Here is a 25,637-nt window from a genome sequence, read left to right as displayed (position 1 = left end):
ACCCATTATCACTCTATATCTCTTCTTCTCCAAGTCCTATGAAACCACTAATATACTTTCTGCCTCTATGAATTGGCCTATTCTGGACTTCTATGTATGTATACCATACGTATAAATGGTATCCTACAAGTGTGGTCTTTCATGACTGGCCTCTTTCATTTAGCATAATGTTTTCTATATTCATGTTGTAGCGCATACCAGCACTTAGCTCATTTCTACTGCTGACTAATATCCTGTTGTGTAGATAGACCACCTTTTCTTTATCTGTTCATCAGACAATGGACATTCGGGTTGTCTCTACCTCTTAGCTATTGTGAATAAAGCCACTATGAATATTCATGTACAAGGAAGTGTTGATGGACAGAAGTGATTTGACTTATGAGGTATTTGATAAAAGTTGGTGTTTGGGATTTCTGAGGAAAAAGTGTCAGGTGTAGCTCCTGCCTTTCCACTAGACAGCCTGATGGATGGTGATGCCAGGAATCAGTGATTTATTTGACTTTCAAGCTGGACTTTGATTCCACCTCTGTGACGTAACCTATGTTAGCCTTAATCTTTCACTAGACAAATGCTTGAAGACCCAGAAGTTGCCAGTGTTGTCCATTTTCAGTTGAGATGAATGGTAATAAATGCCAATATTGACGACCTCTCTAGAATACTTGCCACGGGCCAGGTGCTATTCTCCATGTCTTATGATTATGTCATAGCATCCTATACCGGTCTCTTAAGGGAGGTATTAATATCCCCATTTTGCAGATGAACAAACCACCATAAGAGTGAGATGGGGCTAAAATTAGGTTTATGGAGAAAGCATTGAGGCAAACATCTGTTCCAAAGTAAGTCCACAAACAGAAGCTTTTGTCTAATTGCCACTTATAGGAAACTTATGAGGAGTTTCTTGTTGGAGGTAAAACATGAGTTTTTGACACACTGAGTTTGAGGTCCCTGTGACCCTTTGAGGTGGTGAGTTTGACACATGAGCCTAGGATCTCAGGGAAGAAGTCAGCACCATTGAAGAAGATTTGGAACTATTGGTCACAGATGCAATACTTGAGTCCATGGAAGAAGAGGCAGCCAAGGGGGACCCAAATTCAACGCAGACGTACCTCCTTGGGGCTTCCTTCTCTCTTTGAAAACCTATAGCCCAGGAGCATAGTCTGTCCTTTGAGGATAATGCATCAGTCTGAGCTCAGCCAATAGAGGTTGTTCAGACCTCAAGGTCTGCTTCCTGCCATTTTTTTTAATTTTTTTAATGTTTGTTTATTTTCGAAGGAGAGACAGCAAGAGCAGAGGAAGGGCAGAGAGAGAGGGAGACACAGAATCCAAAGCAGGCTCCAAGCTCTGTGCTTTCAGCATAGAGGCCGATATGGGGCTCGAACTCATGAGCCATGAGATCATGACCTGAGTCGAAGTCGGACACCTAACCAACTGAGCCATCCAGGCACCCCTGCTTCCTATAGTTTTAATATAGGTGTCTTAATACCTTTCCCTATACAGAAAAAGGGAGCTTAAGATTTAGAACTTCTGGGTAGATATTTTATGTAAAGATAGTCATTGCCTTATACACTTGTACAGAGAGGATCTTGTCATCTTTTTTAAAAAAAATTTTTGTTTAATGTTTATTTAATTTTGAGACAGAGAGAGACAGAGCATGAATGGGGGAGGGTCAGAGAAAGAGGGAGACACAGAATCTCAAACAGGCTCTAGGCACTGAGCTGTCAGCACAGAGCCCGACGCGGGGCTCGAACTCACGGATCGCAAGATCATGACCTGAGCCGAAGTCGGATGCTTAACCGACAGAGCCACCCAGGCGCCCCGGATCTTGTCATCTTTTTAAAAAATATATAATAGTATTATCAGCAAATGTAAGGACCCCAGCTTAGAGGAGGTTTGTTTGTTTTTTTTTTTTTTTTTTCCACGTTATTGAGTACCTGTCAGACGTCAGAGGCTGTTGAAGAGTCTGGAGGTATGCAGATAAAGTGCTTTCATGGAACTTCCATCACAAGCTAGGGACTGGGCAAAAACCAGATGCATAAAATAACTGCCATTTGTGACAAGTGCTGGGATAAAAATATAATCAGATAATGCGAAAGAACTATGGTTTGTAACGACAATAGTGGCCACTGATTGTTTTTGCCAGGCCCTGTGCCAATACATTTTGAAGGCACATTCTCTCTTAAATATTTATTCCAACACTTCAAAAGGATGTTAATCTCCTCTCAGAAGTGGGGAAACTGAGGCTCAGAAATTGACACCATACAAGAGAGCCTGGAATTTCAAGCAGGATCTGTCTGACTTCAGGGCCATGTCTGCCTCTTTGTGGCAGAGCAGGTTTTCCCATTGCATGAAGGGGTTTCTCCATAGCAGCCCGGAGCTGCTGGAGATCCATGCCTGTCCTGCAAGCCCAGAAATCAGTGCCGATGCACACACATCCTCAGCTCCCCTAAGCTTCTCTGCCTTTCATAGACTGCATAGTAGTGTTTGGCATAGATTATTCATTTAACAAATACTTGAGTGTCTACAGGGTGTCAGGCATCATTCTAATAAAGATACAACAGTAAATAACAAAGTCCCTGCACAGAGTCTACTGAGGGGAGACAGACAAGAAGCAAACAAAAATGTAATGTGTCAGGTATTAAGTGCTGAAAAAAAAGACAGGACTAAAGGGACAAGTAGAGGTATTTTGTAGGACGTTCATACGCTTTAAGGAATTGACCTTTGCATGAAGGATGGAGGTTGTTATCAGCCCATTGCTAGGAAGAAACGAAAGAACCATGTACACACACATGCTCTAACTTAGGATCCATTGATTCTAGGTCCAGGGGTTTGGGGACTTGTGTTTTGCTTTTTCCTGAAATCCAGACTTTCTTCTAACTTTGTTTCCTGTTTTTTCTTCTCCCTTCCCCTGTCCAACTTGGGCTGTGGAGGTAATACAGGGGACTACAAGAGTCACGTGATGACAAAATTTGCTATGAAGCTGGACGCACACCATGGTGTTGACAACTTTGCCTTTGACTGTCCAGAAATGCAAATACTGTTTGATGCTTTTAATCCAGACCAGAGGGGCTTCCGGCCTCACACTGTGGTTTTGCACGGGAAATCAGGAATTGGGAAATCAGCTTTGGCCAGAAAGGTCCTGCTGTACTGGGCACGAGGTGAACTCTACCAGGAAATGTTCTCCTATGTCTTCTTCCTCCATGCCAGAGAAATGCCGTGGATGAGGGAGGTCAGTTTTGCAGAGCTAATTTGTAGGGAGTGGCCACATTCACAGGTTCCGGTGACGGAGATCATGTCCCAACCAGAAAGGCTTTTGTTTGTTGTTGATGGTTTCAATGACCTGGACTTTGCCTTCAAAGATGCTGACTTGGGTCTCTGTGAAGACTGGGGAGACAAGCAACCCATGTCCGTTCTGATGCACAGTCTGCTGAAGAAAGTCCTGCTCCCTGAGGCCTCCCTGATGATCACCGTCAGAGACACGGGCATAGAAAAGCTCAAATCCATGGTCCTGTCACCCCGTTACCTGTTAGTCAGGGGCATCTCCGTGGAGAAAAGGGTTCAGTTGCTCCTTAAGCACATGAAGAATGAGCATCAGAAGACGAAAGTCTTGAACTCGGTGGTGGACAACCACCCGCTGTTTAACGAGTGCCAGGTCCCCATCTTGGGGTGGCTCACCTGCGAGGCTCTGAATCTGCATGAGGCGTCGGGAAAGAGCCTTCCTCCTTCCTGCCAGACCCTCACGGGCTTGTACACCACCTTTCTGTTCCATCGTCTCACTCCCCGAGACCCATCCCAGCGCTGTCTCAGCCGGGAAGAGAGAGCCACCTTGAAGAGCCTGTGCCGCATGGCGGTGCAGGGAGTGTGGAACATGAAGTTTGTGTTTTACGGAGATGACCTGAGTGTTCACGGACTCAGGGAGTCTGAGCTCTCTGCTCTGTTTCACATGAATGTCCTCCTCCGAGACCATGGCCACGAAAGGTGCTACACATTCCTGCACCCCAGCATCCAGGAGTTCTGTGCTGCCCTGCACTACGTTCTAGAAGGACTGGAAATGGAATGGGATCCCTACCCTGTGTTCATGGAGAACATCAGGAGCTTGATGGAGCTCAGACAAATGAGCTCCAATGCTCACTTGCTCCAGATGAAGCGTTTCTTGTTTGGCCTCATGAGCAAAGAGGTGATGGGGACCCTGGAAGTCCTGCTTGGATGTCCAGTCCCCCTGGTGGTGAGGCAGGGGCTTCTGGGCTGGATCTCCCTGCTCGGTCAGCAGCCCAGCACCCCCTCCCCTCTGGACTTCCTGGACTCCTTCTACTGTCTTTTTGAGACTCAAGATGAAGACTTTGTTTGCTTGGCATTGAACAGCTTCCAAGAAGTGTGGCTTCCAATGAACCGGAGAATGGATGTCCTGGTGTCCTCCTTCTGCCTCCGGCATTGCCAGTATTTGCGGAAAATTCGGATGGATGTGCAGGAGAGCCTCTCAAAGGCTGAGTTCACTGAGGCACAGCCCCTGAGTCCCCAAGGGTGAGTCCTTCACTTGTGCCATTTTCTTCTTCTTATTATTATTAATGTTATTTACTTTTGAGAAAGAGAGAGAGACACACACAGAGTGGAAGCGGGGGAGGAACAGAGAGAGAGGGAGACACGGAATCGGAAGCAGGCTCCAGGCTCTGAGCGGTCAGCACAGAGCCCGATGCGGGGCTCAAACTCACAGACCGTGAGATCATGACCTGAGCCAAAGTTGGATGCTTAACCGACTGAGCCACCCAGGCGCCCCTGGATTTCCTGGGGTTTTTTTGTTTTGTTTTGTTTTGTTTTTGTTTTTGTTTTTGTTTTTTTAACTGAATTTCAACGTTTATTTATTTTTGGGACAGAGAGAGACAGAGCATGAACGGGGGAGGGGCAGAGAGAGAGGGAGACACAGAATCGGAAACAGGCTCCAGGCTCTGAGCCGTCAGCCCAGAGCCCGACGCGGGGCTCAAACTCACGGACCGTGAGATCACGACCTGAGCCAAAGTCAGACGCTTAACCGACTGAGCCACCCAGGCGCCCCTGGATTTCCTGTTTTTAAAGCTGAGTAATATTCCCTGGTGTGCGTGCGTGTGGGTGTGTCGCATTTTCCTAATCCGTTCATCCGTCAGCAGACATTTAGGCCGTTTCCGTATCTCGGCTGCTGTGAAGATAGCACAAATCCCTCTTCAGGGTGCTGCCTTCAATTCCTGTGTGTAAGTGGGCCTCCTGGAGCATTGAGTAGTTCTGCTTCTAACTTTCTGAGGAACATCCTTGTGAACCGCACCTTTTCCCGTTCCAGGGGGAGTTGGGATCTAAGGGCATATCTGATTATAGAGCTGGTGGCTCCAGGTCCCCTCCGCACACCCCCCGGGGGTGTTGGAATGTTCCGGAAGCAGGGTGGGTAGGGGAGCACCACGCAAAGCACAAGGCGACAACGCTAAATGGGCCTCAGACCCTCGGAAGCCATCCGAGTCTTACCGTGATGGACGGGTCTCTTCTGACCCTGTTGTGACACCTGCTCGCGCTAAACTCCATCCCGTGGAAGCAAATGTTTCTTTCCTTCTCCAACGTAGGAAGCCGGCGAGGCGCCTTGCTGATGAGTGGTGGGAAGACCTCTGCTTCGTGCTCAGCACCCACCCAAGCCTGCGGCAGCTTGACCTGAGTGGCAGCATCCTGAGTGAAGGGGCCATGAAGACCCTCTGTGCCACGCTGAGGCAGCCAACCTGTAAAATACAGAATCTGATGTAAGGGTTCATGCCCCTTGGCGTGGCTGTGTCACAGCTCTCCTCTCCCACCTATGAGAAAAGACCAATCTAAGAATGCAATCAGAGAGGATAAGTCCTGCAGAAGTTACAGGAACTGGGTCACCAGAAGCACACAAGGGGGGAGTAACTAGAGACCCTGTCAGGCAGATTCACTCAGCCTGGGTATTGAAGGATGAATAGGAGTTGGTTACTAGGGGCAAAGGTGAGGGGAGCTCATTTCAGGCAAGTGGGTAGAGGAAGATCAGAGAGGCTTTCCATCAGTTCTTAATGCTTTTACGTTTGTTAATAAGGTAACAAATATTTGAACAGCTCGTAGGTTCCTGGGTCTGTGGTAGACCCCAGGGTGCTCACCAAGCACCAGGGGCACGAGACGACAATGCTAGTTCTACTGCGGACAGAGTCTATTCCAGACTCTTCCCTCCAAGCAAAGCACAGGTGACCCCCAGACCGGAGCAAGTCAACTTCTCCACGCAAACATTTTCCCCTTGTTGCCTCTATCTCCTCCCTAAGTAGTTTCCTTAAGCTGGGCTGTGCCAGGGAAGCAGGCGATGCCAGAGTACTGACAGTGCCCTGTTCACCTCCGTCCTACGCCAAACTCCTCCGCCAGCTTTATCTTAGCGTTTTCCCTGGACACCCCTTCCCGCTAAGCAGTCCCTGCTCTCCGCTCTTGCCCGTGATGTCCTAGAGTTCCTGTCATCACGGTATCTGTAATTCAGCAGGAATACATCGAAATGGTAACGAGATTCGGGCACTACAAGGGTCTTAGGTAAATCCTTTGCCACCTCTCCTATTTCTCCAATTAACTACTTTCACATCTCCTGAACTTTCCATGCAACTACATTCATATATTGGCAAATGACTTTTTTTTTAAAAACCAAACAGTTAATCACCTTAGACTCCTTTTTGCGACATATGACTTCTCGTTCAGCTTGAACTTGATCATATCTGTTTGCAGTTCTGTTGGTTTTTTTTTTCTTTAAGATTTTATTTTTAAGTGCCCTCTACACTCAGCGTGGGCCTTGAATGCACAATCCCAAGATCAAGAGTCACGTGTTCCTGGCTAGTGAGTCAGCCAGGTGCCCCTGTAGCTCTGTTCTCAATGGACCGTCCTGAATTTCATTCTTCAGAATAGCTGTCTTGTTCAGCTCTTCACTGAGTGTCCCCCCACGAGATTAAGCTCCGTGAGAACGTGCAATATTAGCATCATTTAATACTGTGTTCAGTGCCTGCTGCGTCATAGATGTTCAAGTATTTGTTGCTCTAAAAAATTTTTTAACGCTTATTTATTATTGAGAGACAGAGAGACACAGAGCATGAGCAGGGGAGGGGTAGACAGAGGGGGAGACACAGAATCTGAAGCAGGCTCCAGGCTCTGAGCTGTCAGCACAGAGACCGATGCAGGGCTCAAACTCACAAACCTCAAGATCATGACCTGAGCCAAAGTTGGTCACCTAACCGAGCTACCCAGGCGCTCAAGTATTTGTTGCTTTAAAATTGAATAAATTAGGGGCACCTGGCTGGCTCAGTCAGTGGAGTGTGTGACTCTTAATCTCAGGGTTATGGATTTATGCCCCACATTGGGTGGAGAGATTAAATTTTTTTTTGATCTTTAAAATTAGGGGCACCCGGGTGGCTCAGTTGGTTGAGCGTCCGACTCCAGCTCAGGTCATGATCCCGTGGTCTGTGAGTTTGAGCCCCATGTCAGGCCCTGTGCTGACAGCTTGGAGCCTGGAGCCTGCTTCTGATTCTCTGTCTCCCTCTCTCTCTGCCCCTCCCCTGCTCACGCTCTGTCTCTCTCTTCAAAAATAAACATTAAAAAAAATAATGCAAATAGTGAGAGATAAGAGAGTTGTAATACAAGAAGAGGAACAAGGGAAAATTGAGCTACAACTGTCACCTATGTCTGACGCATCATTTTCTTTTCTCTCTTCGGTAGATTTAAAGGTGCACAGGTTACCCTTGGTCTTCGTCATCTCTGGACGACTCTCATTTCCAACCGTAATATTAAATACCTGAGCTTGGAAAGCACCCACCTGAGGGAAGAAGATCTCATGATGGCATGCAAAGTGTTAAGACACCCAAACTGTTTGCTGGAGTCTTTGAGGTAAGTGCTGGGGATGGCTTTTGCTTTTTTGATTTTGGTTTTGCCAATGTTGTCTTTGCCTTTTTTTTTTTTTTAATGTTTATTTATTTTGAGAGAGACAGTGTGAGCAGGGGAGGGGCAGGGAGAGAGAGGGAGGGAGGGAGGGAGGGAGGGAGGGAGGGAGGGGGGGAGAGAGAGAGAGACAGAGAGACAGAGAGAGAGAGAGAGAGAGAGAGAATATCCCAAGCAGGCTCCATGCCATTAGCACAGAGCCCACCGTGGGGCTCGATCTCACAAATCATGAGATCATGATCTGAACCGAAACCAAGAGTCGTTCTCTGAACTGACAGCCATCTGGGTGCCCCTGCTTTTTTTTTTTTTTTTTTTTAAATAATTGTTCACAGCAAGTTGCAAAACTAGTAGGAAGACTGCACGATCTGGAGGTGGATGGTGTGGATGCTTGTGTAGCACCATGGATGTACTTAACGCCACACACAAAGAAAAACTTTGTGAGGCATATTTCCCCACAATAAAAAGGTAACTTTCAGTGCTTCATAAAGATAATCCAATTTGGGGCAACTGGATGACTCGGTTGGTTGAGCGCTCAACTTGAGCTCAGGTCATGATCTTGTGATTGTTGAGGCCAAGCCCCAAGTCAGACCCTGTGCTGACAGTGCGGAACCTGCTTGGGATTCTTTGTCTCCCTCTCTCTGCCCCTCCCCTGCTTGTGCACTGTGTCCGTCTCCCTCAAAATAAATAAATTGACTTCAAAAAAATTAATTAGACGACAGGAACCCTTGAGGCAATTTCTCTCATTGTTGTATCTTCCATAACTAACAGTGTGATATCAAACCCAGGGATGCTGACACAGTGACCGACGTGTGTATGTCGTTTTGTGTCAGTTTGTGAAACGTGCAGATTTGTAAAACCATGCCGTACACAAGATCCACTAGTGCCATCAACCCCGTTCCCTTTTCCAACCACACCGTCCGTAATCGTACAGTACGTCACTGCCGTGTGACTGGACTGTTTTCAATCAGCCAATTCTTCCCGATCCACCATCCATGCTGGTTCCTTTTTAGTGCTGAGTACTTCCTGTTCCTGAGTACTTCCTGGTTCCTTTTTAGTGCTGAGTACTCCTGTACTTCCTGTACCGTACTTCCTGTACTTCCTGTACCGTACTTCCTGTACTTTCTGTACCGAACGGTTAGGTACAGAACAGTTAAGTAACCATTCAACTATCCGGGGACGTTTTGTTCATTTCCAGTTTGGGGGCTGGTACCACAGTTTTGTAAATCCTGGGCGTGTGTTTTGTGGATTAGATTAACTTGGTCAAAAGACACCGCTACTTGGGATGCTTATGAGACGCTGAGGGAGCAAACTTGCAAACCTGTACACAAATAGGTCCTATAGACCTAACGCATGGTGTAATAATCATAGACAGCAAGATTGTATTATAAACATCAAAACTGCAAAGATACTAGATCTGAATCATTCCCACCCCCAAAAAAGAAATAATGGTGCTCGCTAATGCTTACAATGGCAATCCTACTGCAGTATATAAATGTTTCGAATCAGCATGTTTATGCCTTAAACTTACACAATGTTACGTGTCAGATGTATTTCAACTTTTTTTTAAGTGCAAATATATAAAACATTGGCTGGCGATCATTGATCTGCATAAAATAATGCTGGAGAGAGGGGTGGCCAGGTTGGGTGGGGTGGGGCAGGCACAGGTAAGTAAGGTTGGGAGACTGGCTTACTCAGAAGAGGTGACATTCAAGAGACCCGAATGGAAAAACTGAACCACATAAAGACGTGGGGTTGGAGGTGGGAGTGGGGGGATGTTGCAAGCAGAAGAAATAGCAAATGCTCAGACCCTGAGTCTGGAGCAAACAGTGTCCAAAAATCAGCAAAAAGGCTGGCATGCAGGGAAACGGGTTGCTTTATGGGCAGAGACGAGACTGTGTTTCGTGTTGCCTGTTTCTGCAGGTTGGATCACTGTGGATTAACCCCCACCTGTTGCATGGTGATCTCCCAAATCCTTCTTACATCCATCAGCCTAAAATCTCTGAGCCTGGCAGGAAATAAGATGACAGCCCGGGGCATGAAGCCCCTCTGTCATGCCCTGATCGCCTCACAGTGTACCCTGCAGAAGCTGATGTGAGTCGAACTTCTTTTCACCCGGGCTATTTCCTCTTAACTGAGACGGTCCAAGCGATGGGGAAGGAATTAGCTGATGCCTAAGCCAAGGGTTGGAGTGGTAGTTGCGACCCCATGGGAGTGCCCCAATACTGAGGATAAAAAAAAAAAAAAAAACACCCAGTAAATAACATCCGTGCCTTCGCCACTAAACTCTGAACCAATAGGAAAGTCTAGGGGAGAGGCCAAGCTCATAGAACCAGCGAGCGGAACGGTGGTTGCCAGGGGCTGCTGGTTGGGGACCAATGGGGAGAGGTTGGTTAAAGACAAGTAAGTTCTGGGGAACTAACATACAGCGTTCAGCTTAGAGTTAGCAATGCTGTGTTACCTACTGGCAAGTTTCACCCATGCCAAAATCCTGGAGAGTCTTAGGTTTGTGGCTGGAGCCACCGCCTACGGTGTCTTTGAGCACCAGCCTCTGTGCTGGATGTTCTCTTCTCACTAATGCCATGTTCACAAACAACTGCCAGGCAGGAATTATTTTCATCCCGTTTGCTGATAAGGAAAAGAGAATCCAGAAGAAGGGAAATCTCTTGTCTAAGGTCATGTAGGGAATAGAAGCCAAAGCCAGAACATGAGCTCTGGTTGGATACCTAAGGGACTAATCTATTACTTGGAAATTTCCCCCTCGATGAACTACCATCTGGGCAAAGTTGTTTCCCTCACCACTCTCAAAGCACGCCGTGGCAATCACATCCCTCTTTCATGGGGAGTTTGGTCCTTCAAAGTCCTGAGTGGGATTTGGGGCGGGGGGTAGGGGACAGAGGATCACATGAGAAGCCAACACGTCTTCTCTTCCTTGGTCTGTAAGGGAGGGGGGAAAAAAACTTTCCCTCTATCCTCTTGGGTGCGATGTCTGAGGCCTGCAAATTAAACTGATGATTGACAGGGGAAAGTACCGACCAGTTTTATTGGTGGTACTTCTTTTTTAATGTGCCTGGGGGCTTCACAGAAAAGATGTGAGGAACCCAAAGGAGTGGGCAGACTTGAGCTTATATATCATTCTAACAACGTATGATAAACAGTGGAGGAGTAACTAGATAAAAGGGGTATGGGGCTTCTAGGAACTGATAAATTGTGGGTAGGTGACTAAGAAGTATATGGGGGGACCTAACGGTAGATAAAGTTTATACGATAAGTCACCTCAATGTCATGCCCATCTTTGGTGACAAGTGTCCTTCTCTTTCTGGAATCGAAGAGGAGGGACGCATGCACAAGGGAAATTCGTGCCCTGTTTTTAGGCAGGTGAGGGAGACCAGAGAGCTCTTCCTGTCTCTGCTTTTTCTCAGATGCTCTCAGTTCAAGATCATCCTTATGCCAAAGTGGCATAATTCAGGCTTAAATACCCTGACCCCCTTCTAATCCAACCCACATAGCATTTCTTCATCGAAATAAATCACTGTCAATAATATGGAGTAAGTGCTTGCTGTATGCACAGCTCTGAGCACTTTAGAGGGGTTAACTCATCTAACTTCATCACGAGCCCCTGCCAGAAGCACCATTAAACTCTTCTCTGCAAGTTCTCCTGCCTATTAAGCTTTGAGAAACCAATGGGATAGGAAGGTCAGCTTCCAAATAGGAAGGTCACTAATCCAGCAACACCTCCCACCGCAGTACGTGCGAGGAGCAAAACAACTGGACGGAGAGCGGTTGGCATCGCCCGTGTGTTTCCCGTTGGGGCTCACGGCAGATCTCGTCACCCACATCATTTAAGTGGCGTTGACTTTGCAAGTTAAATGCAGACACGGTGTGATGTCGCCCTATATGGCAGGGGCATGCCAGCCACGGGGGTGACCTCTCCTTCCCCTCCTTGCCAGGGAGGGAGGGATGGAACTTGAAGAACAACCTCACCATTCCCTTCTGGGGGGCTCTCTCCTTGCAGACTGGGGAACTGTGGCCTCACAGCTGCCGACTGCCAGGACCTGGCCTCGGGCCTCACCAGCGGCCAGAGTTTGACACACCTGTGCCTGTCCGGCAACAGCCTGGGGAGCGCAGGCATGAATCTGTTGTGTCGAGCCATGAAATCCCCCAACTGTGGGCTACAGAGGCTGATGTGAGTCCGACTCCCTTCCCTGGGAGGTGCACTGTCTTATTACAAGCAGCGTGTATCACCTGCCAAACACAAAGCAGAGGGGAACACTGTTGTCACGATGAAAGGAACTCGTAAGGGCTGCGTCCTGTCCCACACCCCGATTTCCTCCTTCTGTGGAACGTTCCATTTGTGCCTCTGTTTTCTTTCAGTGGGAAATCATCATTCACCCAAAGGCAGGCAATTCTCCTTACTGTCACCACAGTCACGTTCTGTAAAGTCACCATAAGCACGGAACCGTTGTTCCCATGGGAAACATGGGGTTAGGTTCCTGGGTGCCTCCGGTCACATTTTCCTCTACCAATCAATCAGTTCCTAACCTTGCTTTGTGCGTTTCTGTTTAAAGACCCCTTATTTAATGCATATTGTTGATTCGTTAGCATTGAGCTCAGGGCCAACAGGGCCATAACTCATGCCTGGAGGAAGCTATTTTCTCCACTCAGAAGCACAGCCCTCTTGTGCGTGGACACAGTGGGCAGCACTTCAGCACTAGACATTATCACTGCATTTTAAATTTTTTTTTTCAACGTTTATTTATTTTTGGGACAGAGAGAGACAGAGCGTGAACGGGGAAGGGGCAGAGAGAGAGGGAGACACAGAATCGGAAACAGGCTCCAGGCTCTGAGCCATCAGCCCAGAGCCCGACGCGGGGCTCGAACTCACGGACCGCGAGATCGTGACCTGGCTGAAGTCGGACGCTTAACCGACTGCGCCACCCAGGCGCCCCTATCACTGCATTTTAAACAACAAAAGCCACAAAAACACGAAAAAACGTGGCACTGAGTGAAAAGGATACTTGTTTATGATGAATTTGAAATGAGTTCAGCCTCAGCTGGGAGCGGGTGCCCTGGGCAGCTCAAAACTTTCTCTGCACGTGCACGCGTGTCCGTGAAGGACCGTGAGCACCGTGCTTAGGGATTTTCAGGGTAGCAAATAACTTTGAGCTGGCCAATTTGCAAACACAGAATCCAAGAATAATGAGGCTCGGCCACATTCATAAACTCTCTTAGTTGCTAGAGATGCAGAGATGGTAAATGTGTTCTCTAGGTTCACAGAGCTTAGATTCTGGTAGGGAGAGTTGGAGAAGTGAGATGTTTAGACGATGGTAATGGTGGCACAGGGTTGAGAGCCACAGAGGCAGCGTTCCTCGGCGCCGGGGAGGGACCCGCACGCAGTCAGGGGATGCTGTGTACTCTAGCTGGGTTACAAGAAGATGTCTCAGTAACTGCTTTACAAACTGCCACCCCGTGTTGCCAAATTACTCTTCTAGCCTCCATCTGTGGTGTGGTAGTGCGAACGAAAGAGTTTTGTTACACCTGTTCCATACCATCAGTGTGCCTTGCTGGGGTCATTTTGCTTTACGCCATCTCACCCCGTTGACCAATCAGCTCACCAATAACTCTGCAAAAGCAAAAAACTGATCTAGGCTGATGGTGTACCTGTAGCCATAAATTCTGTTAAAGAATATAACTTTAATGTTCATGTCTCTTAGAGTGAGTTCTAGGTAGAGATGGGATATTGAGTATAGTAGACAGAATAGTGCCCCTCCCCCCCAGATGTTCGTGTCCTAACCCCTGTAAATACATAAACTCACACGGCAAAAGGGACTTTGCAGGTGCAATTAAGTTAAGGATCTCGAGATGAGGAATGGTCTAGGATTCTCTGTGCAGCCCTAATATTATCAAAGAGGTTTTTAAAAAATTTTTTTTACATTTATTTATTTTTGAGAGACAGAGACAGAGCACAAGTGTCGGGGGGGCAGGGGTGGGCAGAGAGAGAGGGAGACACAGAATCCAAAGCAGGATCTAGGCTCTGAGCTGTCAACACAGAGCCCGACGCAGGGCTAGAACCCACAAACCGCGAGATCATGACCCAAGCTGAAGTCAGATGCTCAACTCACTAAGCCACCCAGGTGCCCCTCAAAGGGGATTTTATAAGAGAGAAGAGGAGAAGAGATGTGGTAACAAAGGCCAGAGGATATAACTGCTGACTGGAGACTGGGAGTAAAGAATACGGGCAGCCTATAGAGGTTAGAAAAGGCAAGGAGCAAAGATTATCCCCTCGAGCCTCCAGAAGGCAAACAGCTCTGCGGACACCTTGAGTTTTGCTCCAGTGAGACTGTGAACTCCAGAACCACATGATCATAAATGTGTGTTTTAAGCCACTAAGACTGTGCTGATTTGTTATAACAGCAATAGGAAACTAACACATTGAGTGTGAAGGAAAATTAAAAACAGGGGATCTTGAACGGCATCCGGAACGTGCATCATACTGGGCATCAAGCTTTTACTTAAATTCTAGTCCCTTAACATGCAGCATAATTTTGTTTTCAGCAATAGAATTCAGTGATTCATCACTTACATACAACACCCAGGGCTCATCACAAGTGCCCTCTTTAATCCCCATCACACCCATCTAGCCCATCCCCCCAACCAATACCCCTCCATCAACCCTCAGTTTCTTGGCTATCGTTAGTCTTTTGTGGTTTTTTTCCCTTTTGTCCCCTTCCCATATGCTTATCTGTTTTGTTTCCTAAATTTCACATATGAGTGAGATTATATGAATTTGTCTTTCTCTGACTGACTTATTTCACTTAGCATAATACGTTGTTCCATCCACGTTGTTACAAATGGCAAGATTTCATCCTTTTGGTGGCTGAGTAATATTCCATTGTATGTATATACCACATCTTCTTTATCCATTCATTAGTCAATGGAAATTTGGGCCCTTTCTCTAGTTTGTCTATTGTTTTTTTTTTTTTTTATTTAAAAAAATTTTTTTTTCAACGTTTTTATTTATTTTTGGGACAGAGAGAGGCAGAGCATGAACGGGGGAGGGGCAGAGAGAGAGGGAGACACAGAATCGGAAACAGGCTCCAGGCTCTGAGCCATCAGCCCAGAGCCCGACGCGGGGCTCGAACTCACGGACCACGAGATCGTGACCTGGCTGAAGTCGGACGCTTAACCGACTGCGCCACCCAGGCGCCCCTAGTTTGTCTATTGTTGATAGAGCTGCTATAAACATTGGGGTGTATGTGCCCTTCAAATCTATATTTTTGTATCCTTTGGGTAAATACCTAGAGGTACAATTTCTGGGTTGTTGGGTAGTCCTATTTTTAACTTTCCAAGGAACCTCCATACTGTTTTCCAGAGCAAGCTTAAAGGTTCTTAAGTACCCCCATAAATATCCCCCTCCCAAAGCAGGAATAAACTGGGGCCAACAGAAGTTGCTTCCCCAAGGTTACGCCAAGTCCTGAGTACGCCTTCCTCTCTCCCTTGTGTGTTCCTTGCAGACTAAAAGAATGTAACCTGGATGTCGCTGGCTGTGGCTTTCTTGCATTTGCACTTATGAGCAACAGACATCTGACACACCTGAGCCTCAGCATGAACCCCTTGGAAGATGACGGGATGAACCTTCTGTGTGAGGTCATGATGGAGCCATCTTGTCACCTCCAGGACCTGGAGTAAGTTTCAATGGTTGTTCGGGGCCAACTCTACCATATTGGGGCCTGGGGTTCCTAGAAAGTCAAGAGATGTGAGCGGGAAGACTGGTACCAAAAATCAGTTCTGGGGTCAACCAGATGCTCATGTGTTCTGGGGTACACTACAGTGAGTGTGGGAAGGACAGAGAGAGGAGTCCAAACAGAAGCCCCAAGACAGGATCTTTGCAGCTTAGGTCGCCCTTGGTTTCTAAAACCTGTTCACTTCTCAGAGGGCCTCTTTTTGTCCTAAGTTACTCTTCTGCTGTTCATTCTGTATGTACGGTGAAAACGGAGGGGCTCTCTCTCTCGATACCTTTTCACTCCCTTTTACTGGAACGTTTCTATTTAATAAGAGTATTCCATCCTTAAACAGACTACAGGAAAGTTAAAAGGTCTCAATGAGAGGAAATAAATCCCCAATTCGTAACCAAGCAGTAAGTGCTGTTACTCCTTTGGCAAATTCCTCCCAGATGCATAAATAGCATTTAGTATTACAAAGAAAGGATCCCAGCAGTTACCACTGGAGGCTTTCTTGCCCACGTGGCAGGCACAGGGCTCTATATATTTTGCATGTGAAGTCTCATGGAGCTCCCCTACCAATCATTCCCACGGGAAACCAGAACTCCCAAGGAGCCAAAATCTTGCCTTTGGTCTCACATTCTGTCCCCCAAGGATCTGCAGACCATAGTAGTAACTAAGGATTCCATTTAAGGAGGCATGATACCTTTAAAAAAAATCCCCTAAAGCTAGACACTGAGCTTATGGCCAATGTTTTAGTCATATGTACCTTGCAAATCTTTGTGTAATTGGTAGCACCTTCTGTTCAATTACAAAAATAGAATTAATGAACCAAAAAGACCATTTTAAGACCTCTTCCTCTCCAATAATACATAATAGAGAGGAACTGGATAGAGATCATAGCCCACAAATCAGAGTTCCCCCCCCCCACCCAAGCATTAATTCTTATGTTTGTTTTCATGAAATTGACGTATCAAGCCCTACTTTTGTATGGAGTAGAAACTAAAGCTTAACCATTTGGAGATGACATCTCTTTGGGATTACATTTATGTGCTGGGGGGTTATCTGGTCCTCACCTCATCATTTATCCATGCTGGCATCCAAGACTTGGTCATTCCCACCTGATCTGCAGGTGTGAGCCCTAACAGCTGTGTTCTTGCTCATTCTTGGTGTGAATGCCTCATGAAGAAGGACTCTCTCATCCCCGATGGGATCGTTCATTTTAAAACGAAAACAGGAGACAGTGAAGCTGTTCCCATCATTTCTACTCCGATGAGTCAGCCGGTCCTTACTGCAGGGGCTCTCTCGACTCCCACCTTCATCATTCCTACTGGGAACAGAAGCACAAGACGCCTCTCCTTTCAGACCCCAAACCTAACTCGCATTTCAGTAGCTTCTGTCCTCTGTCATCTTTTCTCGCTCCCTCAGGGCTCTGTCCTTTGTCACAGACTCTACCAACTTCTCTCTTGTGGGTTTTTTTTTTTTTCCTGTTTCTTTCTTCTCATCCACCAGGGAGAATCCTCACCCATCTCCAAGTGGGAAGCAAGATCTGATGTGTTTGTTTCTTTTTTCCAAAGATACCTCCAGCCACATCACATACTTTCCCCACCTGCCACTATCATCCCTCTGCACATGAGCTAGTGGATTTTGCAGTCTAAAACATTACCAGGGATGAACAGAAAGGTTACCAGTTAGGAAAGAGTAAAGGAAACGCCCCACTGATGTTTCTGGGCATCATCCCCTTGAAGCACTCTCTCCTCAAATTACACGGACTGTCTCTTGCAGACTGGTTAAGTGTCATCTCACTGCCACCTGCTGCAAGAATCTGTCCCAGGTGATCTCAAGGAGCAAATACCTGAGGAGCCTGGATCTTGCCGCCAACGCCCTGGGTGATCATGGCATCGTAGAGCTGTGCGAGGGACTAAAGCACAAGAAGGCTTCTCTGAGGAGGCTTGGGTGAGCTCCTGGGGCCACCTGTTTGAGGGCTGGGTGAAGAGAAATGGGGACCTGAGCCTGAAGTTGCTTGAACAAAGACGGTGTTCTCTCTTGATGCCGCTTGAATTTGCTTTGTTCTTCCCGGTGCTTAAGAGATGACATCACCCCCTTCAAATCAACATAAAGCTACTTCATAGGAAAGCCCTAGACTCTCCACCATGAAAGCGGTTAATATCTGCAGCCACATTCCCTTCTTTCTAAACAGTAAAGGAGGAATCCCTACCTCTATCAGAGGCTAACTTTGCTCACATTGGGAATCCGAGAAGCATCTACGAAGTGCCTTATACTATCACAGAATTACCTGCCCTTGTCTCCTTCCACAGACACCCCACTAGAGATTTTCTGTTTTCATAAATGCTTAGATATAATTTCAGAAGCAAAACCAATAATAAGCCTTATTCAATCCCACCTCACCATCTAACTACAGGCAGCTAAAACTACTTGAGCTCCATGCCACAGACTTTTTATTCTATCACAAAAAATTCCCAAACACAGCAAACCTAGAATGATTGGGACATGACAAACTGTATGCTCACCATCCAATTTAAACAATCATCAATATTTTGCTCTGACAAGTTACAGGGTTTGTCATTGTACCTCTAAATACCTCAATATGCATCTCCAACATGTGAGAACATGGCCACCATGCCACATTTACATCCAACAATGCCATTTGGCTCTCCACTGCTCTTAGGATAAAATCCTAAATCCTTAATATGACCTAAAATGTCCAGCCTCCTCTCATGCCACTGCCTCTGGCTCCCCTCTGGCCATCTGGTCGACTCTCCATGTCTCAGACATGTCCCACCCCTTCCTTCCACAAGGGCTGTGCAGTGTCCTAAGCTCTGTTGCTGCTTCCTGCATGCATTCACTGGGCTTACTTCTTGTCTCTTGAGTCTCACATGAAATGTCAGTTCCTCAGCAAGTCTTTCTCCACGTGTCTTGTTTTGTTCCCTGGTGACAGATGCTCTCAACCTTTATCTTTCATTCTTTCCACAACTATAACTAAGTCACTCAGTGATTCTTACCACCAGAACCAGCAGCAATGGCAGCATCATCACCTGGGAACTCATTAGAAATGCAAACATTGGGGCAGGGTGGGGGGGCCTTGGGTGGCTCAGTTGGTTGAGCATCTGACTCTTGATTTTGGCTCAGGTCATGATCCCAGGGTTGTGGGATCAAGTCCCACTTTGGGCTCCATGGAGCCTGCTTGAGATCCATTCATTCATATTCTCTCCCCCTCCCCCTCCCCTTCCCCCTCCATCTTCCCCTCTCCCCTGCTCTCTCTCAAAATAAAAAATTAAAATTAAAAAAAAAAAAAAAAACTAAGCAAATGTTCAGGTTCCTGCCCAGAACTGCTGAACCAGAAACTTCTACGGGTAGTGCCCACAACTCAGTTTTAAACACTGATGTGAAAGTCAGATGGGTTGAAGGATCAGTCACTAATCTTTGCAGGCATTTCTTGGCATGTTGGCTCTGCAGGTTGGAGGCATGTGGACTGACTTCAGACTGCTGTGAGGCACTCGCTTCGGCCCTCCTCTGCAGCCAGCGCCTGACCAGCCTAAATCTGATGCGGAACAATTTCAGCCCTGCAGGAATGATGAAGTTATGTCCAGCCTTTGCACAACCCACATCTAATCTACAAATAATTGGGTAAGTCCCTGGCATTGTCTTCTGAGATACAAACCTCCTTGTACTACAGGCATGCTAGTTGGTGGACAAACACTTTACCCCAGAAGTTGAGATTGTGGCTCAGAAACCAGATATTTATTCAACCACTGAGTGCCCACTGTGTTCCAGGCACTGTACTGGGGATACAGGGACACAGACATAGAGGCAAGGTGCCTGATTTCACAGGGCTTACTTTTGGATGGGTTTAGAAACAGTGGAGAGACAACATATAAATAAGATGTTTATCCTTAAAAAACTAACAATATAATTGCTAGATGAGCCAACAATTACAGCTCTGGGTACATATCCGAAAGAATTGAAACCAGGATCTAGAAGAATTATTTGTACACCCGCATTTATAGCAGCATTATTCACAACAGTCAAAGGGTAGAAGCAACCCAGGCATCCGTTGACAGGTGAATGAGCAAATGAACTGTGGTATAGCCACACAATGGAATAAAATTCAGCATTAAAGTGTAAGGAAATTGTGACACACATTACCACATGGATGAACCTTAAGGACATTGTGCTGAATGAAATAAGTCAGATGCAAAAAGGCAAACACTGCGTGATTCTACTTAAGTGAGGTCCTGAGAGGAGTCAAATCCATAGAGACAAAAAGTCGGGGGTGGTGCCAGAGGCTGGGGGAGACGGATGGGAAGTTGGTGTTTAACGGGCATGGGGTTGTAGCTGGGGAAGATGAGAAGTTAGGAAGCTACATGTGGGGATGGCTGCACAACAGTGTGGGTGTAGTTAATGCCACTGAAATGTACACTGAAAAACAGTTAAGATGGACAACCCATTGAGGCTGGTTGTCCTGTATTTATATCGATAGAAAACTGCCCAACTGAGAACCTAACGGTTCCTGTAATGGCCCAGATTGCAGCGGCTGGGTTTATGCAGGGGTCACGTGTTGGCATATGGGTGTAACCAGAAAGAACACAAGGCTTACCGTGTGGGATCTGAGGGGGAAGATTGAGAGGCTTGGCTGAGTGGATTTGGAAATCTCCAAGAGGGCAGGAACTGTTACAGGGATCTTTGCAGAAAATGAGCAGAAAAGGCTGAAGACTGGGTTGGAAAAGAGCATACTTGTTTATTATTTTTTTTTTCAACGTTTATTTATTTTTGGGACAGAGAGAGACAGAGCATGAACGGGGGAGGGGCAGAGAGAGAGGGAGACACAGAATCGGAAACAGGCTCCAGGCTCTGAGCCATCAGCCCAGAGCCCAACGCGGGGCTCGAACTCACGGACTGCAAGATCGTGACCTGGCTGAAGTCGGACGCTTAACCGACTGCGCCACCCAGGCGCCCCGGAAAAGAGCATACTTGTATCAGTTACTCAGGAAGCAGTGTAGCCTTGGAGGGGGCCAAGATGGCGGAACAGCATGGAAGGTTTTTGTGCAACCCTGAAATACAGCCAGATCAACCATCCTGCACACCTAGAAAACTGACCTGAGGATTAACACAACAATCTGCATAGCCTGAACCACAGAATTCAACAGGTACGCGGCGTGGAGAGCTGAACTGGGGGAGAAAGTCACAGAGGGAAGGGAGCTGTTTGTGCTTGTAGAGAGAGGACGGAGTCGGGGGAGACTACAGGAAGCATCCCCCCACCCCCAACGCCCGAAAGCGGCTGGAGAGAAAAGAAAGTGTACGTAAGGGGCTGAACAAAAAAGGGAGAAAGGAGAAGGAGAGGGTTTACATTCCATTAAACTCTGTAAACAGGGGGAGCGCAGAGTCCAAAGCTCCGCAGCTGCATACCTGGTGGAGCTCTGATGGGAGGGGCGAATCCCCAGGAGCAGAGAGCGAGGTCCTGGGGCCACACGGGAGGCGGTTCCCCTTCTGGGAGGACTCCCCACGGGCAAAGGTCCCAGCGGATCCTGGAGAACAACCACATTCGCTGGTGCTGGAACAGGGCCGTTGGAGGTGAAGCCTGGCGCCAGATGTGAGTTGTGATTTTCCAGAATCCCCTAAACGCTGCCGCTACACGCCCGCGCGAACTTTTTCTGGGGCAGGCTGGCACCCGGCCACGGTCTCTGGGCCTCGGCAGCAGCACGGTCTCGAGAACGTTCCTGGCGGCGGCTGGCACCAGCCATTGCTCGGTGAGACCCTCCCGCAGAAGGTACGAGCGGAACAAAGCTGCAGTCCCTCAGAAGTGACAGCCGGAAACAGCCGCATCTGAGATAAAATTTAGGAGGGAGGAGCCGCCTGGCAACCTGACAGCTTGTTCACGGACAGTGTGGAAGCGGGGGGTGGACGGAAGCCGGACACAGAGGATGAGTGCGCGATTGCTGGCCGGAGAGAACAGACCTCCGATACTAGAGACCTGCTACCTGGGTGACGCCATTTTCGCCCCTCCCGCGCATGCGCGCACACGCCTACGTGCGCCACAACATCCACCCCAGTAAGCTAAGCAGCGCCATCTAGTGGAGAACCGAGCTGTTACACTAAGCCCCACCCAACTGCCAACCGCGCTCTTCAGGAACAACACGAGTCTCTCCACCTGCTTAGTTTATGGACTACAAAGTGCTTCATAGTTCAACTTCTAGGGGAAACTGATGTAATTTCAATCGTACTTCAGTCTGTTTGCTGGTCCATCTATTCAATTTTTTTCTTTTCTTATTCTTCAATACAGAAAGAGAAAAAATTTATTTTTATTTTCCATTTCTATTAAAAATAGTTTTTCTTTAACTTTTTTCTACTATATTTTTACTTTTTTGTAAAATTTTTCAAATTCTATTTTTTTACTTCCATCATTTTATTTTATTCTCTTTCATTGTATACATTTTTTTTTTAATTTTTTTCACATTTATTTTTGAGAGACAGAGCATGAGCAGGGGAGGGGCAGAGAGAGAGAGAGGGAGTCACAGAATCAGAAGCAGGCTCCATACTCCGAGCTGTCAGCACAGAGTCTGATGCGGGGCTCGAACATATGAACTGTGCGATCATGATCTGAAGTTGGACACTTAGCCACCCAGGCACCCCCCCCCCCATTGTATAAATTTTTTCAAATTTTCAAATATTGTCTTTTTAAAAATTTTCTTATCTTTCCCTTTGTTCTCTAACCTATCAAGCTCCTTCCAACAACCAGACCAGAACATACCTAGGATCTAAGCCTCCTTTTTTTGATTTTTTTTTTTGTGTATTGTTTTTAATTTTTTTACCTTATTAATTCCTTTTCTTTCTTCAAAATGATGAAATGAAGGAATTCACCAAAAGAAAGAACAGGAAGAAATGACAGCCAGGAGTTTTAACACAGATACAAGCAAGATGTCTGAACCAGAATTTAGAAGCACAATAATAAGAATACTAGTTGTGTTTAAAACACATTAAAATCCCTTTCTGCGGAGATAAAATCTAGTCAGGATGAAATACATGCTATAACTGAGCTGCAATCTTGAATGGGTGCCACGGCGGCAAGGATGGATGAGGCAGAACAGAAAATCAGCAACAGAGGACAAACTTAGGGAGAATAAGGAAGCAGAAAGAAAGACAGAGATTAAGGCAAAAGAGCATGATTTAAGAATTAGAGAAATCAGTTACTCATTAAAAAGGAACAACATCAGAATCATAGGGGTCCCAGAAGAGGAAGAGAGAGAAATAGGGGTAGAAGGGTTATGTGAGCAAATCATAGCAGAAAACTTTCCTAACCTGGGGAAAGACACAGACATCAAAATCCAGGAAGCACAGAGGACTCCCATTAGACTGAACAAAAACCAACCATCAACAAGGCATATCATAGTCAAATTCACAAAATAGTCAAGGAAAGAATCGTGAAAGTGGCAAGGGAAAAAAAGTCCTTAACCTACAAGATCAGGCTTGCAGCAGACCTATCCACAGAAACTTGGCAGGTCAGAAAGGAGTGGCAGGATATATTCAACGTGCTGAATCAGAAAAATATGCAGCCAAGAATTCTTTATCCAGAAAGGCTGTCATTCAAAATAGAAGGAGAGATAAAAAGTTTCCCAGACAAACAAAAATTAAAGGAGTTCATGAGCACTAAACCAGCCTTGCAAGAAATTTTAAGGGGGACTCTCTGGAGGGAAAAAAGATGAAAGAGAGAGAGAGCAAGAAAGAGGGAAAGAGTGAAAGACCAAAAGCAACAAAGACTAGAAAGATCAGAAAACACCACCAGAAACTCCAACTCTACGGCAACATAATGGCAATAAATTCATATCTTTCAGTACTCACTCTAAACGTCAATGGACTCAATGCTCCAATCAAAATTAAACAAATAAATAAACTTAAGGAAAAAAAATAAGTAGTAGTAGTGTAGGCTTGGACAAGCTCAGCTTGTGACCTTGGGACTTAGCATAAAAGAGCCAGACCTAGATTTTCCTAATGGACATTTCAGGAACCTGTTTCCCTATCTGCAAAATGGGAAAGCTGCTCTGTATCTATCTGAACACCTATTTCTCTCTCCTGTCCTAGAAGATACAAGCTTCACAAGGGTGGGGACTTTGCTTTGTTCATTACTATGTCCCCAAGCCCTATAAGAGGACCTGGCTCATAATAGGTTCTCAAGGAGTTTGTGGATGGATGGATGAATAATCATGCCTGACTCTTAGGATCATGGCAAAAGGCAGATGTCTCTAAAAGCTCAGTGTAGCATCTAACACATTGAAGAGTGCCTTTCCACATAGGGATTTACTCTTGTTCTATGGGGAACCTTCTGTTTCTCCTCAAGAGTACAAAAAGAGGTTTCAAATCCTTGGTGGGGTTTCCGGGAACTTTAAAGAAAGAAGGGTCAGAAACAAATTCCTTGGAGTGCCTGAATGGCTCAGTCAGTTAAGTGACTGACTCTTGGTTTCATTCAGGTCACGATCTGAGGGTTCATGAGTTTGAGCCCCATGTCAGGGTCTACACTGCCAGCTGTGGGTTCTTGGGATTCTCCCCATCTCTCTCAGCCCTTTCCCCCATTCATACTGTCTCTGTCTCTCTGAAAATAAACTTAAAAAAAAAAAAAAAGCAAATTCCCAGAGTAACATGTCCCCCTTCTGCCTCACCAGGCTGTGGAAATGGCAATATCCTCCTCAAATAAGGAAGCTACTGAAGGAGGTGCAGCTACTCAAGCCACACATTGTAATTGGGGATGGTTGGTATTCTTTTGATGAAGATGACCGGTATTGGTGGAAAAACTGAAGATGCGAAAACCCTCCCCACCCACACGCATTCTGATGGAGGAACATTGAAAGCTGTGCCCAGGACTTCCCTCTCAGAGATGGAATATGATTTCTGATTCTCACAAAGCCCTCATTGGTAGTTATTCTTGTGTGTCCAATATATCTCGGCTGTTGGATTTGCCTCTGACATAGCCTGTGACCTTCAAGTCCTAGGATTTCTGTATCTATGAAATGTCTGTCCTACTCAGAGCATATGGAGAAAATCAAACATTGAGAGCATTTGGGGAATAAGTACCATGTGTCCTTGTGCAGTGGAGATATGATCCAGGAGAAGAGTGGGGAAACAGGTCCCCAAAGTGGCCCCCAAATGTTAGTGATACAATTCTGCTGGAGTTAAAATAAAATATTGAAGCACAATCCAAAAGTCAAAGAAGGTGTGACTATCAATATCTAAACTTAAACACAAAGTCGAGCGCATTGCTTAGTGTAGTGAAGAACTGGTCTACCACCATCTCTCTGAGAAGAGCAGACTACTGATCTCATGTAGGCAAGGATGTGGGGGAGCATGGGGTTCAGGGATTGGTGGATCTTTCGGGTGAGTTGACATGTAGCATTCACAGGTGTATTTACCAGAGTGAATCCTTCCTGATTGGCTGGATTTCAGAAGCTAAGGGGAGTCCTTGGTTGGCTTGTCAAAGCATGTTCACCGAGGCAAGTTGTCTTGGATCCATTTAATGGGTTTATACCTGGTTGGGTAGCTACTTGTTACCATGGCTACAGATCAGTCTCTTCCTAGGAAAGTGGGAAATTCTTGGGGTTCTCACCAATACCAATATGTACTTCTTTTTATTATTCCTCATATTTATCTAGCCTATGATGATGATACCTAACACACATAGTCCTTATTGCGTGCCAGGCTCTATCCTAAGCACAATCTACAACTCATTTGGTCTTCAAATCCAAGGATGATTTTTCAAACCTGGAAATGTTTTAGGCTTGTTCCCTGTCAGCTTAAATCAGATGATGATTGGCCTGCCTCCTCTCACCCCTGTAATATGGCTGACGAAAAGTTTTTGCCAGGCATAGGAGAAATGTCAGCCCTGTGGTTTCCTTGGGTTTATGCAGTTAACATTATCTTCAATCTGTGGTGTCTTTGCAGGAATACTTTTTTTAATGTTTATTTATTCATTTTGAGAGAGAAAGA

General features: G+C 46.3%; 2 protein-coding genes across 5 annotated transcripts in view; one reads left to right on the top strand and one right to left on the bottom strand.

Annotated features, from left to right (window-relative positions):
• NLRP13 (NLR family pyrin domain containing 13) overlaps nt 1-5,640 on the bottom strand; it is an 85,482-nt gene extending 79,842 nt beyond the window's left edge. For all 4 annotated transcript variants that reach the window (XM_045441382.1, XM_045441381.1, XM_045441383.1 and 1 more), the window contains exon 1: nt 5,485-5,640. The gene's annotated coding sequence lies outside the window, so the exon portion shown is untranslated. The remainder of the gene's footprint in view (nt 1-5,484) is intronic.
• Nucleotides 1-24,852, top strand: part of NLRP5 (NLR family pyrin domain containing 5) — a 35,182-nt gene extending 10,330 nt beyond the window's left edge. Inside the window, exons 4-12 of the mRNA XM_045441327.1 lie at nt 2,863-4,518; nt 5,580-5,750; nt 7,708-7,875; nt 9,847-10,017; nt 11,939-12,109; nt 15,438-15,608; nt 17,430-17,600; nt 19,122-19,292; nt 24,320-24,852. Of these exons, the coding sequence (XP_045297283.1) occupies nt 2,863-4,518; nt 5,580-5,750; nt 7,708-7,875; nt 9,847-10,017; nt 11,939-12,109; nt 15,438-15,608; nt 17,430-17,600; nt 19,122-19,292; nt 24,320-24,452 (2,983 nt within the window). The 3' untranslated portion in view covers nt 24,453-24,852. The remainder of the gene's footprint in view (nt 1-2,862; nt 4,519-5,579; nt 5,751-7,707; nt 7,876-9,846; nt 10,018-11,938; nt 12,110-15,437; nt 15,609-17,429; nt 17,601-19,121; nt 19,293-24,319) is intronic.
• The last annotated feature ends 785 nt before the right edge of the window (nt 24,853-25,637 follow it).

Source organism: Leopardus geoffroyi, chromosome E2 (genome assembly GCF_018350155.1).
Source record: "Leopardus geoffroyi isolate Oge1 chromosome E2, O.geoffroyi_Oge1_pat1.0, whole genome shotgun sequence".
In the NCBI taxonomy this organism is placed as follows: Eukaryota; Metazoa; Chordata; class Mammalia; order Carnivora; family Felidae; genus Leopardus; species Leopardus geoffroyi.
The sequence above is the reverse complement of the archived record's forward strand: the minus strand, read 5'-3'. Positions and strand labels throughout refer to the sequence as shown.